Consider the following 16,852-nt stretch of genomic DNA (forward strand, 5'->3'; position numbering starts at 1 on the left):
GGATAGGTTACGAATGCGACTTCCCCGCCCACTTCGCCGCTCGACGCACTCCGATTGGCCGGTGTTGGCGCGAAGGTGCGCGAGTCATCCCTCACGCAGGGGCAGCAGGAAACAATAGAGGCCGCGCGCGCAGAGCGAGCGCCCGCAGGCTCCCCGCCCCTCCCGCAACGCTCAACCCCGGGATCCCCGCCGGCTTGCCTACCCGCCATGGCCGACAAGGAAGGTGAGGGTTCCGGGGCGGCCCCAGGAGAGTGGGGGGTGCCGGGGTTGCGTAGCGGCCTCGAAACGGCCTAACAGTGAGGACAGGCCAGACTCAGCTGAGTGTCGTCCCCGCCATCGCAGGCGTGAGGAGAATCGCTCCGCGGGGCGGGTTAACGGCGCTCCAGCTCCTCCAGGGCTGAGGCCCCGGCGCAGCGGCTTGAGGCAGGCATTTGGGTCCCCGGCGGGTGTTTGGTCCTTTTCCGCACGCCCTGTCGGTCTGCTCGCCTCTCTCCGGGTCCTCCCTGCAGTGCTTACTACCCGCAAGGGCCGGTGCTCCGGCCTCCAGGCCGGTTCTGTGCTCCTCCCGACGCCGTCGCCCGAGCGGTTAACGGCATTTGGCAGCGATGAGCCCAGGAGTTAAAGCCCCGCGAGGCCGGAGAGCGGCGTTGGTGGCTGTGCCTCGGGGAGATTTAGACAGATCTCCATTTCAGAATCGGGATTTAGGAGTGCCGGTGGCTTTGGAAGTGTTTACTCGGTTTCCATTTGTGGTCGCTAACTTAATTTGTTTTTTATTTTTTAGCAGCCTTTGATGACGCAGTAGAGGAACGTGTGATCAACGAAGAATACAAAATATGGAAAAAGAACACCCCTTTTCTTTACGATTTGGTGATGACCCATGCTCTGGAGTGGCCTAGCCTAACTGCACAGTGGCTTCCAGATGTAACCAGGTGATAAGAATCCGTTGAATGTTATTTTGTTGTGTTCTCAGTGTAGATTTCTCACATTGATTATCCCTGTTTTCCTCTCTCCAGTCACCCGGAGCGGACACGTGATCAGAACCTATTGGGGACATTTTTTTTCTAGGCCAAAAAAGACAAAATGTGAAACTACTTTGCAGTTTACTTGATAAGAGAAAACATGTTGATGTCTTCTTTTTCTGATAACTGAATTGAATAGGCGTATTATAACTGTAGTTGACCAAACAATAATGTAAAATTTGTCAGCTTTCAAAAAGTGATTATGGTAAATGCAGTTCTTTCAACAAAAAAAATTTTGAATCTCACAGTCGTTTATACTATCTGGTTAATGCAGAGATGATTGTGACATGATAACCTGCCACTCAGAACAATCTTTAAAAATTACATGTGTACTGAGTAAGTACGTTTCTTCAAAATTCAGGACTTTTAGAAGTCAGGATATTTGTGAATTGTGGTTATTTGACTATGTTTTTGCTCAAAAACTGACAATTTATGCAAATATTATTAATAACAATATGAGCCTACTATCCTCCGGTTGGCATTTAAAAGGGGGGGATCTGTCCTAAGGATTTTTTTTTAATTAATTTATTTTTAATTGGAGGATAATTGCTTTACAGTGTTATATTAGTTTCTGCCATACATTAGATGAAGTAGCAATAAGTATACTTATGTCCCCTCCCTTTTAAACCTCCCTCCTTGTCCTAAGTATGTTAATTAGGAGTTCCCATATTCAGTTGATTATCAGAATTATTTGAATTCAGGGTAAGAGGAGTTGTTTCTGTTAGTTGTCAGTAGTTCAGACCACTTAGGAACTTGTGGCAGGATACTTAAAAATAGTTTGAGCAGTAATTCTAGATTTACTATAGTCAGGTAGTAAATTGTATTGGACCAAAGGATCCCAAATATTGGCCACCCCGTCCTTACTAAATCATTCTGGAAAAGCTTTCCATGTAATGTGATTAACTAGGTTTGGAAAACACAAGCACTTGCTATGGCTCAGAGGTTAAAGCGTCTGCTTGGAATGCAGGAGACCCGGGTTCGATCCCTGGGTCTGGGAAGATCCCCTGGAGAAAGAAATGGCAACCCTCTCCAGTACTCTTGCCATGGAGAATCTCCTGGAGGGAGGAGCCTGGTAGGCTACAGTCCATGGGGTTGCAAAAAGTTGGACACGACTGAGCGACTTCACTTTGACTTAAGACTGAATAACCCAAGGCTGAAATCTGTGTTCTTAGTAGCTTTCTTCTTTACAGATGTAGATGAATAAGCCTTTCTGCAGGATTAGACTTTGGTCCAAATACCCTTCCTTTATTTTGGTATTGTACTTGTATAACAGTGTTATTTATTTTTTTAGGATGGGATTACTTACAACAACTCTCCCTAATGTCTGTTTAATGTGTGTCTGTGTGTTTTGGTGTTTATTTATATTCTGTTTCTTAGAAAGAATGATACGGTTGTAGTTTTATAATACTCTTCTTCACTCCCGCACTTCCTTTAGTTGTTTAACTTTGTAAATACAAGTATCCCCAACTTTATGTTGGCAGCCCTCTTATATTTCCTCTTCTTTTTGCACATAGGATATCTGAAAGTGTGCAGAGGAATTTCTGCTGGTTATCTTTACACCCAGCTTCTGAGCTCTACCTGAATTTCCAGCTGCCTGTTATTATTGGTGTCTTCTCTAGAGTATCTTATTAGCTTTCCCTACATGATGTGGTCCAAACTAAGTGTATTTTTCTGTATGGCGATACCAACCCAGCTTTCTTCTATTGTTTCTATTTCTCCTTATCATAGTTGACTTTGGTTTGACATTTCTTAGATCTGTTCCCCCCCTCCCCTCCCCCCAGCCCTTTCTTGACTTGGCAGTCTGTTTATAAGCCCTGATGAATTCTTGTGTAGCATCTTTCCCATCTAGACTGGGGTTCTCAAACTTTTAACAGGCATCATAATCAGCTGAAGGAATCGGAAAACTTTTTTTTTCTTTTTACACTGGCCATGCCCTGAAGCTGCAGAATCTTAGATCACCAACGAGGAATTAAGAAAGCATTGAGTCCTAACCACTGGACTGCCAGGAAATTCCCTGTAGAACAGACTGGTTTTTTCTTTTTTTTTAAATATTTATTTATTTGGCTGCATAGAGTCTTAGTTGTGGTACATGGGAACTAGTTCCCTGACCAGGGATGGAACCCAGCCCCCCTGCATCGGGAGCACAGAGTCTTAGCCACTGGACCACCAGGGAATTCCCAGAACAGACTGTTAAGCACTACAAATCACCCCCCCTAAGTTTCTCATTGAGTATGTCTATAGTGGATTTGAGAATTTGCATGTGGGAGTTCACAGATAATGTTGATGCTTTTGTTCCCCATACCACACTTGAAGAATCTCTGCTTTATGCTTTACACTGAATTAATCCTTCTGACATAACTCAAATTATGGTACATCCCTTATAAATTTTCCATGGTTCTTTGTTCCTTTTAGTAGAGAGTTCATATGTTAAGCAAACATTCAGTACCCTAGGGTCTGATTTCAACCTGCCTTTTGACCTTCTCTCCCACTGTTTTCCCACATTCAAAGTCATTTAGATTCAGTCCTAGTTCTGTTACTTAGTTAATCTTAGGCCACCCGATGGGCTGTGGCCTGCCAGACTCCTCTGTCCATGGAATTCTCCAGGCAAGAATACTGGAGTGGGTAGCCATTCCCTTCTCCAGTTGATCTTCCTGACTCAGTGATTGAACCCAGGTCTCCTGCATTGCAGGCAGATTCTTAACTGTCTGAGCCACCAAGGAAGTCCGTTTTCGCAAACCATCTTTAAATTAGAATATTACTTCATAGTGTTGTAACCTTCATCTTTGCTTACCTCCCTTGGAATACTGTCTTTCAAAGCTCTTGTCCCCCTCTTCTGGGTTTTATCTCATTTTGAGACATTAGCTTACCTGATGTCAGTCCCTTTCCATTTTAATGAAGTAACCAGAAGTGTTCATATACCCAACAATTGGTTTTTTTCTCTCCAGCTACTTGTAAAGGATGAATAATTAATTTTTATTTTATTCTGTCAGACTTTTTCCTCAAAAGTAATTGTAAATATTTGGCCAAGTTAAGAAATAATTACGAAATTAAGTGGTATGTGGTACCTGCCCTCAGCTCTGTGGAAGATATGTTAAAAGTAAGGAAATACGGCTCTTAATGACTTCTTTCTCTCAAAACCTGTTTGTAATAATGCCTTGTATATACATGTATGTCACTGACTTTGTGGTCTCTCTTAGTTTATTAAATTGACTATTGACCATATGTTGCTATTACAGACCAGAAGGGAAAGATTTCAGTATTCATCGACTTGTCCTGGGGACACACACATCAGATGAGCAAAACCACCTTGTGATAGCCAGCGTGCAGCTCCCTAACGATGACGCTCAGTTTGATGCTTCACACTACGACAGTGAAAAAGGAGGTAGGAGTCTTAATTAAAGGTGAAGGGAGGAATGATACTTATTTTGGTTATATTTTTGTATCTCTGAATTATCATTAAAAAGTGTGTACAGTTTGATAAAGTAGCCTCTCAAGAACAAGATATTAAGCTTTGAAAAGCCTGATTTTCAGTATAGATATTAGATGTCAGAAGACATGTAACATGTACTTGGTTCTGTAATTTTTCTATAAACTTCCTTCAACTAAATTTGGTGGTAGGCAAATTTCAAGAAGTTAAAATCCACCATAGATTATTGCCATGCATGCTTGCATTCTCAACATGGAAGATACTGCCCCTGGGGAATTGAAAATTGATTCTCAGAGTGGGGCATGTGTGAAAACAGTCTTATTCTTTGAACTGTTTCAAGCACAGATATACATAGCATGCATAAACAATACACAGATTATCTGTGGTATTAGAATTTCATTAAGGTGTCAAAATATCTTATGGGGCAATAATGGGGGAAAAAAAAGATTGAAAAGCACTGGCTTTAAATTACCCTTTCCGGTGCCGGTGTTGTCTGCGCTCGCGGTGAGAGCGCTCGGTGCCACGTTTCACGTTCTCCGTCCTACGCCGCTGCAGCCCGGGCCTTGCCTGACGCAGCCATTAAAAATAAATAAATAAATAAATAAATTACCCTTTCCAGGTTTAAATGGTAGAAAGGACTTAACTATGGTATTTGCTGTATAGTATATAAAAATTAAATGAGTGTTTAATTATATCCTATTTTTAGGTGATAACGTTAGGGCTTAACTATTCATGAATTATTTTTTTCCCTTTCAGAAGAGATAGAAATGAGTGGGTTTCCTTTATTATTGTCCTTGAACTCAAATTATTACCAAAGGTAGAAGATAGACTTTCAGTATTGAGATTTGTGGCCCCAAAAAATGAATGTGTAATGTTTCCTTATCTTAGATTTCTGCAGATTAATCGAATCCATTCCATTATTTAAGTTATTTTGGTTTCCAGTTATTTGCCAAGATTGTCATGTGCAGTTATTCTTTTGATCATTCCATATTTAGCTTAGCAGAATGCAAAATAAGTTCTTAGGATAAGGGCCAGCAAACATGATTTTGCTTCACTGACCTGTGTGTGTGAGCTGTAGGGTATGGTTACTGCAGAGATATTCTCTGGGTAGGCATTAGTAGTGATGAAGGGGTCTATGCTTAAACCGCAAGGGGCATAGGTTCAGTCCCTGGTTGGGGAACTAAGATCCCACATGCCGCACAGCCAAAAATAGCAAATTTTTTTGTTGTTAGAAAAAAAGAATCAGAAGACTAGGGCTTGGGACCCTGTTGTGCTGCTCACTAGCTGTGTAGTTTGAGGATAAATCTTTTAGCCTCCCTGAGCCTGTTTTCTTTTTACTAAGACAAACTGTCTTTAAATAGAATTTTTAGTTATTTCGGTATAAAGCAAATATTCTGATTGGTAATATAATAAATCATCTTTAAAAATTGAAGCAGGGCTTTCCCTGGTGGTCCAGTGGTTAGGACTTCCTGCTTTCAGTGGGGGGTGGGGGGTGGGGGGCGGGTGCTGTTTGCTCCCTGGTCTGGGAAATAAGATCTCACAAGCCCGTGTAGTGCAGACAAAAAAAAAAAAAATTGAAGCAACTATGTGAACCCCTCGCCACATAAATCTGTCGTTTATGGATCACTGTTAAATTGATAGTTTTCTAAATGATTTATCCCAATTATTGGATCACTCACTCAACAGATACATTAAGTACTAAGGATAGGTAGTTTTTCTTTGTACTGGGAATATAAGATAAAAAATACTTCGCAGCCTCATGTATCCCAGACATCTTTTTTGTTGAGCATATGGGCATGTGCCTCCTTTTGATGGCTGTATACTCTGCTGTGGTTACTCAATTAACATTTAAGTGGTTTCCAATCTTTTGACTTCAAAAATAGTCTTTGTGCATATATCTTGCATAGTTTTGCTGTAGAACAATTACCTAAATTGAATGTTGATTAATTTGCAAGAACATTTCCAAGTATATTGGTACTGCTAAGTTGCCCTCCAAATAAGACTCTCAGTTTCACCAGTAGCAGATACATTGATGTCTGTTTCTGCATGCTTTTACCAGCATTGAATGCTGCGCTCTCATTTTACTTTGTTGTTGTTGGAGGGGTGTTTTCTTTCTTGGTTTTGGTTTTCATGTCATTTGGTTTTTAACGGCTGCTCCACGGGGCTTACAGAATCTTAGTTCCCCCACCAGGAATCGCATCAGCACCCTTGACAGCAAAAGTACAGAGTCTTGACCACTGGACCTCCAGGAATTCCCTAACTTGCTTTTTAAGTTATTTGTGATGTTGGACTTACTTTAAAATATTTATCTTTTGTCAGTCTCTTGAACTGCCTATTTATGTGTTTTTCTCATTTTTTCTTTTGAGTTAACTATATATGTAATGTAAGTTATCCCTAATAGGTTATAGATAATTTTTCCCCTGTTTATTTTATAATCTTGAATCCTATTTATTTAAATTTATTTATGACTGCTGGATCCTTGCTGCTGGGCAGGCTTTTCTCTAGTTACAGCAAGGAGGGCTTCCTTGTGGTGCAGTGGCTTCTCTCATCGCAGTGGGTTCTCTTGTTGCAGAGCACAGGCTCAATAGTTGTGGCACATGGGCCTAGTTGCTTCGCAGCATGTGGGATCTTCTCAGATCAAGGCTGGAACCCATGTCTCCTGCATTGGCAGGTGGATTCTTGACCACTGAGCCACAGCTATTTAGTTGTGTTCTTTACCACTGAGTTCCCTATTTACTTTAGAAGCTGTGAATTTTTAATTACCCACCTTTCCTTTGGTATCCTTCAGATTTTGTCATTCTTTGAAAGGCCTTTCAAATCACTCCAAGGTTTTAAAATAGTTATCTGTTTTCTGGTACTTCTCTCTTTTGACCATTAAAATTTTAAATAGTTGATTTACAGTGTTGTGTTTCAGATGTTCAACATGATGATTCATTGGGTGTTTTGTTTTTGTTTTTCCCATATTTCATTAAGGCTACCACAACATTGGGTATAATTCCTTATGTTGTTGTTTAATCGATAAGTCTGCCCCACTCTTTGCATGCCTGTGGACTGCAGCGAACCAGGCTTCCCTGTCCTTCACTATCTCCCGGAGTTTGCTCAAACTCATGTCCATTGAGTCAGTGATGCTCTCTACCCATCTCATCCTCTGCAGCCCCCTTCTCCGTTTGCCTTCAGTCTTTCCCAGCATCTTCATATCTGAAGTTGATGATATTTCTCCCGAAATCTTGATTCCAGCTTGTGATTCATCTAGCTATGCATTTCACATAATGAACTCTGCATATGAGTTAAATAAGAAAGGTGACCATATACAGCCTTGACGTACTTCTTCCTCAATTTGGAGTCAGTCCACTGTTCCATATCTGGTTCTTTTTTTTTACCGCATACATCCTACTTTAAAAGCTTTTCTTTTATTTACCAGCACTGGAGACAGATTTGATGCCCATTGGTTTAAGGGAAAAAAGCTAGAAATACAGCCACGAGGCCTGTGTCTCCCAAGGAAAATAAAATGTGAGAATTTACCAGAAAATTCTAGACACTGAATTGAAAAAAAATAAAGGAGTTATGCATTCTGATCCTCACTGATCTTCAAAAGCCCAAGTGATTTCCCAAGTGTGATTTAAATTTATGATAATTAAAATGTATTTCTATGCTTTGTATGGACTTTGCCGCTGCTAAGTTGCTTCAGTCATGCCTGACTCTGTGCGACCCCATAGACAGCAGCCCACCAGGATCCCCCGTCCCTGGGATTCTCCAGGCAAGAACACTAGAGTGGGTTGCCATTTCCTTCTCCCATATCTGGTTCTAACTGTTGCTTCTTGACCTGCATACAGGTTTCTCAGACAGATAAGGTGGTCTGGTATTCCCATTTCTTTAAGAATTTTCCACAGTTTGTTGTGCCACACAGTCAAAGGCTTTAGTGTAGTCAGTGAAGCAGAGAATTAAATGGTTTCCTGAAATTCTCTTGCTTTCTCTATGATCCAGCAAATGTTGCCAATTTGATCTCTGGTTCCTCTACCTTTTCTAAACCTAGCTTGTACATCTGGAAGTTCTAAATCCTTGTTGATTATCTATTTTGTTTTTTGAGTGGCATCAAACCAATTTGCTTTTGCTGACTTGCTTTTCTGATGATACCTTTATCCCCCTAATACTTAACACTATAGAAACTATGAAAATAAAAGTAATGTATTTGACATGATTGTATGACTGCAATACATCTCCCTATTTAATCCTCACAAGAAAACTGGGTAACTTCCCTAAGGTTACATACCTTCCTTTTCTCTTCCTTTTCCATCTCCTCCTTCCTTCAAATCATTCAGATGGCTGGACAAGCTTGGTGCTTAAAGGAAAGCAGGTGCTCTCTCCATATGGTCTCAACAATGGTGGAAGTAGATACATACCAATGTCTCTTAAAGCTTCTTAAGTGGTTGTTACACAGATAGATTCCTAGTCCCTCCTTGCTCTTAGATGAAGTGTCCTAAAGTCTGAGATCGAGCTATTAAAATTGATTACCATCTGCTTAGCCGCATTTGATCTGAGGTACTTGGTGACAGCTTCAAAAGATCATTGAACTTTCAAGATGAAAGAACAAAAAATTGGCTTAGGCTTGTTTTGACATTTAAAAAGAATTTATGTATTTGTATTACATTCAGCCCAGCTATGGTCATATTTGAAGCCCTGAAAATAGGTTTGAAATTTTACTTCAGATTCTGTTACCAAGATCTTGAAATATCGAGTTTATTTTTAGCAACTTATTGGGGAATTGGTTTTGACGGGGAGTGTTTGTTTTTGAGTTATCTTTAGTCTTCTACTTCAGTTATATGTAATAAACTAGTATTAAGTCATGATGAAATAATTGGAATATTTGACTCAAGATGTTGCAACTTATTCTTAATTTCAAAATGTTTATGGACTAAAAAAATGGCAAAGTGGTAGAAATTAGAATGCTGGTTATCTAGTTTGTCCAGCAGTATTAGTTGGGAGGGATACAGAAGTGCCTTCGGGGAGGATGAGAGTGCTAGAGATGTTCCATGTTTTATCGGGTAGTAAGTCCCCTGATGTACGCATGTGTAAAAATTCATCAGGCTACACAGTTTAAGCATATTATTATATTTCAGTCTTTTTAAATAGTATTTTACGAGGGAAGCAAACAAAATAGGAGTGTAGTTAGACCTTGATAGTCATTCACTGTATTGTACATTGATACCTCAGTCTTTGTTCCCTACATTAGATTTGGTGTTTTTGCTCTCACGTTAAATTTGAGCAGTCCCTGATTATTTGTTAAATAGATAAATCCTCATCTTCATAAATCTCAGTTGTGAATCCTCTAAGCTGATTTTTTTTTTAACACATACACACTGATATAGTTACTCGTTTGTTTATTTCTGGCTGCACTTGTTCTTTATTGCTGCATGCGGGCTTTGTCAGTTGCAGAGAGTGGGGCTGCTTTCTCGTTTGAGAGCACGGGCTCTAGGCGCATGGGCTTTAGTTGCACCACAGGGGCTCATTAGTTGTAGCGTGCAGGCCCTAGAGCGTGCAGGCTTCAGTAGTTGTTGCTCTGTGGCGTGTGGAATCTTCCTGGACCAGGGATTGAATCCAAGTTCTATTGTACTTTAACCGCAGGTAGCGGGGGAGAGGGTGCCTCTGATTAGTAGTATGTTGTTGTTTAGTTGCTAAGTCTTATCTTGACTCTTTTGCAAGCCCATGCACTGTAGCCCACCAGTATCCTCCATCCATGGGATTTCCCTGGCAAGAATACTGGAGTGGGTTTCCATTTTCTTCTTTGGGGGATCTTCCCTATGCAGGGATCGAACCTATGTCTCCTGCATTGGCAGGCAGATTCTTTACCACTGAGGCACCGGGAAAGCCCTAGTAGTAGTATATAGCTGATAAATTGTGTGCTTATCTCCTTGTGTTTGGAATAAAAGTTCTTTGAGATCACATATCCTAATCATGCATTCTTTTTGCATTATAGAAATTTGTGGTCTAGAATTCTGGAGGGAGTTTTGTTCAATGTTTTTCTTTGCCCCCTCTTTGAGAATCTGTTTTGAACTGTTTTTAGGCTGTTAGCTTGTTTGAACCACTGCTTTGCAGTGTATAAAATTATTTTGAGGTTGAATGTTATCTGCTAATCATATTACCCAACTTATCAAACCTGTGTCTCCTGCATTGGCAGGTGGATTCTTTACCATTGAGCCACCAGGGAAACCCTTGCCAAGATTTATATAATGACAAATTATATTCTTAAACATTTTATAATGGTACTTGGGAGAACTCTGTAAGTGCATACAGTAGTCAAATGTGAATAAAATATGTTTTTGTCTAGTCCTTGCCTACCTGGTTTATTTCAGCCAAGGACTCTGGTTGGCAAGTGTAAGTGGGGGGTCAGGAAAATTGAACCAGCTGTTGTGGCTCTGTTTTTCCTCACTAATACGAGGAAAGGTGTCAGTATTTCAGGAAGGTTACCCCAAACTAGAGATTGAAAGGGACTAGAGAGAGTCCCTCAAGAGGAGGGACTCTTTAGTACCTAGCACACTGTGTATGTATTTGAGATTTATTAGGTATATAATTACCAAAATCATTTTAGGCATAGCTGAAAGAGTATCATAGCCGAAAGGGATCAGAAAAATGGGCATTCGTTTTAGGTTCTGCTGTAGTCACGTCACCATGAGCAAATTAATACAGGTCCTCTGAGCTCCTCTTTTTCTCATGTGAAATATTTGGAGATAATTCTTCCCTACTCCGTACAGTTATGGTAAGAAATAATTGAAATAAGGAGTGTGCACTTTATATTGCTAATAAATATTGATACTGCTTCTAGTATTATACCAGTTCATTTATTAAAAGCCTTGCCTGTGTCAAACTTTGAGTAACATAGAGTACTTCTTGCTTTGTCCTCATTTGCAATTAACATCTTATTTACAGAATTTGGAGGTTTTGGCTCGGTTAGTGGAAAAATTGAAATAGAAATCAAGATCAACCATGAAGGAGAGGTAAACAGGGCACGCTATATGCCCCAGAACCCTTGCATCATTGCAACCAAGACTCCATCCAGTGATGTTCTTGTTTTTGACTATACAAAACATCCTTCTAAACCAGGTATCTTCTCTCTTCTATTCAAATACAAATGATGTATCACTACAGGAATACATTGCTTCTCTCAGTTTTAATTGCTAACTTATTCATTGTGTATCTTAACATCTTGTGAATTATGTTGATATGTGTGGGTACTACTCCTTCAACCTTCTTGCCTACATCTGGAAAAAGAAATTGCTTTTTTACATAGAACAGAATGTGCCGCTTTTAAATGTTATCTATTTGGTCATAGTCTGTATTTCTCATAAAAAATAAGAGCTTTAGACCTCTTGATAAAAATTCCATTATGCTAAGTAGGTCCAGCGAGGCAGTGGACTGGATAGTCTTGATGTGTCTGTTACTTTGTAGACCCTTCTGGAGAGTGCAACCCAGACTTGCGTCTCCGTGGACATCAGAAGGAAGGCTATGGGCTTTCTTGGAACCCAAATCTCAGTGGGCACTTACTGAGTGCTTCAGATGACCACGTGCGTATCCTTCCCAGTGTGAAGCACATCTGGGCTAGTTGTATCAGCGTTTTCCTCTGGGGTATATGAGGAAGTGAGACTCTTTCTTTTATATAATAGCTCATTTTTCTCATTTAAGACCATCTGCCTGTGGGACATAAGTGCTGTTCCAAAGGAAGGGAAAGTTGTGGATGCGAAGACCATCTTCACAGGGCACACGGCAGTAGTGGAGGATGTCTCCTGGCATCTGCTCCATGAGTCCCTCTTTGGGTCGGTTGCTGATGATCAGAAACTCATGATGTGAGTTGAATCCATCTTTTTCTCAATATATTATCTAAGTTGTATAATATTTGATTATCCATTTTAAGCTTCTTTTTCCCCGTTTTTTTTCTTTCACTGAAGCTGGGATACTCGTTCAAACAATACTTCCAAACCAAGCCACTCAGTTGATGCTCACACTGCTGAAGTGAACTGCCTTTCTTTCAATCCTTATAGTGAGTTCATTCTTGCCACAGGATCAGCTGACAAGGTTAGTGTGATTTATCTTTACAAAAAGACAAAGGGTGGATTTCTCTGACTTCTTTTGAATGCACGGAGATCTTTTAGTTGTGAATTTTCTTTTTCTCATTAAAAAAATTTTATTGATTACTCTGGCTTTCCTTTTTGTACATAGACTGTTGCCCTGTGGGATCTGAGAAATCTGAAACTTAAGTTGCATTCCTTTGAATCACATAAGGATGAAATATTCCAGGTAGGAGAAACTAATGCTTCTAGTGTTTTTAATCAACTTTGTGCCTGACGTGTGTCTCTTCTCTTATTTCCATTTCTTGGTAACTTGCCATACCTATCATAATTTCACAGTTCAGTCCTAAAGTACTGACTCCCGAGTTTTCTGCCTAATCAATTTAATTAAGCTCCTTTCTTAATATGCAGAGCCCTCTGACTCAGTTCAAGAAATATTTGTTACATTATGTTCAAAACTGAATGCAAAGGCACTGTGTGTAATACTGAAAGTACTTGGGTAGATTGTGTGGATGAGCTGTACTTTAGTTTTTAGGTCAGTGTTGGATGACATTTGGCATTTATCTGTTTGTTTTGGCTGCGTCAGGTCGTCACTGCAGGGATCTTTTGTTGCATTGCACAGGCTTCTCTAGGTGTGGCTTGTGGGTTTTTGTTGCCCTGCGGTGTTTGGGATCTTAGTTCCTTGATCAGGGATCAAACATTTTTCCCCTACATTGTAGGGTGGATTTTTAAGCAGTGGACCACCAGGAAATTCCCCTCTCCTCAGTTTTCTAATTGATGGATTTTTTTTCTTACATATAGGTTCAGTGGTCGCCTCACAATGAGACTATTTTGGCTTCCAGTGGTACTGATCGTAGACTGAATGTCTGGGATTTAAGGTATGTCTTGTTAAATTAGTTTTTGTGAAGTTCTTTTCTTACACTTTCCAGAATTACTCAAGGTAAATTTAACTTAAAAACTTTTTTGTGCTAGTAAAATTGGAGAGGAACAATCCCCAGAAGATGCAGAAGATGGGCCACCAGAGTTGTTGGTATGTTACAGATATTGAGCACAACTGAAATAGTTCATGATTTATTGTCCTCTGTCTGCTTTTCATCTCTGTTTTCCTCCCTCTTTCAGTTTATTCATGGTGGTCACACTGCCAAGATATCTGATTTCTCCTGGAATCCCAACGAACCTTGGGTGATTTGTTCTGTATCAGAAGACAATATCATGCAAGTGTGGCAAATGGTAAGTGTTTAGATAAATGAAACCTAGTATTATTCTGTTTATGTATACTTCAGTACAGCTGGCAGCTCTGTTAGTTTACTCCCACCATGTGACTTACCTGTCCATTGTCAATGTCTACTCTTATCTGGTTGTCCCAGTGTCACAGCATCAGAGAGTACTGTTTCTCCAGGAAACTTGCCTCGATTTCAAAAACATTACCTGCCTTTTTATGCCCTGGTTGAAGGTGATCGCCCTGCTTTGAGTTTTCAGAGCACTTGGGATTTAATAAAAATAATTAACAATGTCTCATGTTGCAATCCAAGAAATGATTGCCTTCTGGACATGGATGGTGGTGATACTTGCACACACAGTATGGATGGACTTAATGCCACTGAACTGTACAGTTAAAAATGGTTACGATGATAAACTGTGTCTTTTACTACAGTTTAAAAAACAATTGCATGACTTTTAAATGACAGTGGCTGAATAAATGAAAATTATTCTAAATAAACCTTTATTATCTCAGAGTAGATCTAGAACCAGGAAGAAGTGCCAGAGGTGAGATTTTGGCTTAGCATGAGGGAAAAACATTTTGATACTCAGAACTTTCATATGGAATAATGCTATTAATCAAAAATAAGTAAGATGGGAATATTTGTGTTTTATGAGATTAAGACATGTTCTGCATCCATACTTTGGAATATTACGTATCAAAAAGAAGTACACTAGTTTTGTAAGCTATTCATGATACATTGATAAGCTGGGAAAAAGCAGATTGTAGAACAGCGTGATAGAGTTTCCTCATATTAAAATTTGGGTTTCTAGTCTTATGTTTAATTATATGTAACTATTTGATAGAAGGCTATTTGCCAAAATGTGGTTGGTATGTTTAGGGAATGCTTATACTCTTGAGATTTCCTGAGTAGTAGGAGTCTCTCTTGCTATTTATAAGTAGCCCCTTGTGCCCAAACCGGGCCAGAGGGTGGGGAACAAGGTTGTGAGAAAATTTACAGCCAAGTGGGACAAAAGTGCTTGGGTAGCCTGAGCTATCAGGGCTTGACACTGGCCTCTGAAGTCTTGTGGGTGTGAGCCCTTGGTCACAGATTTGCCTCCAGCTGGTCAGCATCAGGATTGAACTGAATTGTTGGACACCCCATTGGTGTCAGGGGAAAAGATACCACACAACTGTTGTCAGACTGCTCACGCAGTTGTATACATTCTTGGTCCCTGTAGTCAGGTTATAAGCTATGTCTATCCCATCCTCTGCAGCATCTGTCCTAGTGGTTTGTGCATAGTTCACACTAAGAACAACAAAGTAGTACATGTAGAGTTTACCTTATGCAAGAACGGTTTCTCTTTTAAAAATATTTATAAATTGAGATTTGATTTTGAAACATGGTTTTGTTGAGGCCTGGGGATTCTTTTTTCCTCCATGTACAATTCAGCAAATTTTAGTATAGTCACAGAATTGTGCAACCATCACTACCGTTAGTTACCCCAGAAACCAACCCCATACCCAGTAGTCATTCCTCCTGTTCACCTCTAGTCCACCCAGTACTAGGCAGCCATCACTCTACTTTTATTTATCCATTCATCAGTTGATGGACATTTGTGTTGTTTTTACTTATTATGATTAGTGTCTGGTTAAAAGATTCAAGGTTAAAAAAAAAATTCAAGGTTGATTATCAAGACAAACAGTAACCATACTTCAGTTTTTGGGGAATATCTTAATGGGGAGGCGGTTGGCGTATGGCCAACTGCCTGTTTTTATTAGCCCACAACGATACCCATCCATTTGCAGGTGACTATGTCTGCTTTTAGCAAACTGCTGCAGAGTTGAATAGTTAAAACAGACTATATACCCCACTGTATGTCTTCCTGGCCTCATCTATTTTCAGCCTTAACTTCAAGAAGTAACTTTCCTGTTTACTCAATACCGTTTTCTCTTTGTTTTTGGCAGGCTGAGAACATTTATAATGATGAAGACCCTGAAGGAAGCGTGGATCCAGAAGGACAAGGATCTTAGATCATGTCTGCACTTGTGATTTTTAGACTCCCCTTTTCTTCCTCTCAACTCTGAGATTGATTTAACACTGGTTTTGAGACACAGACTTTGTTTGGTTATCTCTCTATAATAAGTTCTAGCAACAATGTTATTAGTCCAAACAGAAGGTGTTTTCTAAATATTAACTGGGGGCTTCTTGATTCAGCAAAGCCACAGACTTATATTTAAATTTTCTTTAGGAATTTTCTAGTAACAGAGGTCTAAAAGTAGCCACAAAAAGGGGAATATTGTGTGTGGTTATTTTTCTTCTTATGCTATATCCCCAAGTTTTTCAGACTCATTTAAGTAAAGGCTAGAGTGAGTAAGAAATAGAGCTAAGTGAGGTAGGTGTCTGAGCCATGAAGTATAAATACTACAAGATGTTGTTTTTATTCAGGAAATAGGGGAGATTCAAGTCATACAAATTCCTACACGCTGAACTTTCCAGGATGCACATTTCCTTACATAGACCAGTCTCCTCTCAGTTTCTTCAGTTAAGTCAAAACAATGTGTTCCTCCTTCCCCATATATTTTTGCTTGTTAGTGTATTTCTTGAGCTGTTTTCATATTATTTCTTTCCTTTCTGTGAAATGGTTTTTTAAAAAAACTTGGGACCACCAAGTTGTAAAGATGTATGTTTTTACCTGACAGTTATACCACAGGTAGACTGTCCAGTTAAGTTGAGAAGAGTGAACCAATAGCTTGTATTTGTTTTTAAAATTAAATTAATCCTGGATAAGAGTTGCTTTTTTTTTTTTTAAGGAGTTAGTCCTTGACCACTAGTTTGATACCATCTCTATTTTGGGTGACCTGTTTCACCAGCAGGCCTGTTACTCTCCTTGACTAACTGTGTTAAGTGCTTATAATGGAATAAATTGCTTTTCTACATAATCCCATGCTGATGGGTTTTATTTAGTGCATAACATTCATCAAACACCAGTCTCTGGCTTCTAGAAAAGTTGTTCAGATGACAGTTATTTTCTGTGGTCTTTGACTACCAACAGCAGAATTAAATATAGTAGACCCAGAGGTATAGAAAAGAGCTTACTCCTTCCCAGGGGAAGTGAAAGACATAAAACCCTGAATCAGGTGT

General features: G+C 39.7%; 1 protein-coding gene across 2 annotated transcripts; it reads left to right on the top strand.

The window, feature by feature from the left end:
- Positions 1-58: 58 nt before the first annotated feature.
- On the top strand, positions 59-16,500 carry RBBP4 (RB binding protein 4, chromatin remodeling factor). 2 transcript variants are annotated; one of them, XM_005906218.3, is made up of 12 exons: positions 59-223; positions 785-929; positions 4,256-4,401; positions 11,371-11,544; positions 11,890-12,005; positions 12,124-12,284; positions 12,387-12,513; positions 12,658-12,735; positions 13,308-13,384; positions 13,479-13,536; positions 13,626-13,736; positions 15,676-16,500. In XM_005906218.3, exons 1-12 carry the CDS (start codon positions 208-210, stop codon positions 15,739-15,741), a joined length of 1,275 nt encoding a protein of 424 aa, XP_005906280.1. In that variant the 5' UTR covers positions 59-207; the 3' UTR covers positions 15,742-16,500. The 2 variants fall into 2 exon arrangements, with proteins under 2 accessions (XP_005906280.1, XP_005906279.1); XM_005906217.3 differs by having other exon boundaries at positions 61-223; positions 782-929.
- Positions 16,501-16,852: the final 352 nt, after the last annotated feature.

This window comes from Bos mutus, chromosome 2, assembly GCF_027580195.1.
Source record: "Bos mutus isolate GX-2022 chromosome 2, NWIPB_WYAK_1.1, whole genome shotgun sequence".
Taxonomy (NCBI): Eukaryota; Metazoa; Chordata; class Mammalia; order Artiodactyla; family Bovidae; genus Bos; species Bos mutus.

Excerpts from the sequence above, each read along its gene's own strand:
- RBBP4 (XM_005906217.3), top strand. Across the intron at positions 13,385-13,478 it reads CTGAATGTCTGGGATTTAAG|TAAAATTGGAGAGGAACAAT; the intron begins GTATGTCTTGTT and ends TTTTTGTGCTAG. Across the intron at positions 13,737-15,675 it reads TCATGCAAGTGTGGCAAATG|GCTGAGAACATTTATAATGA; the intron begins GTAAGTGTTTAG and ends TGTTTTTGGCAG.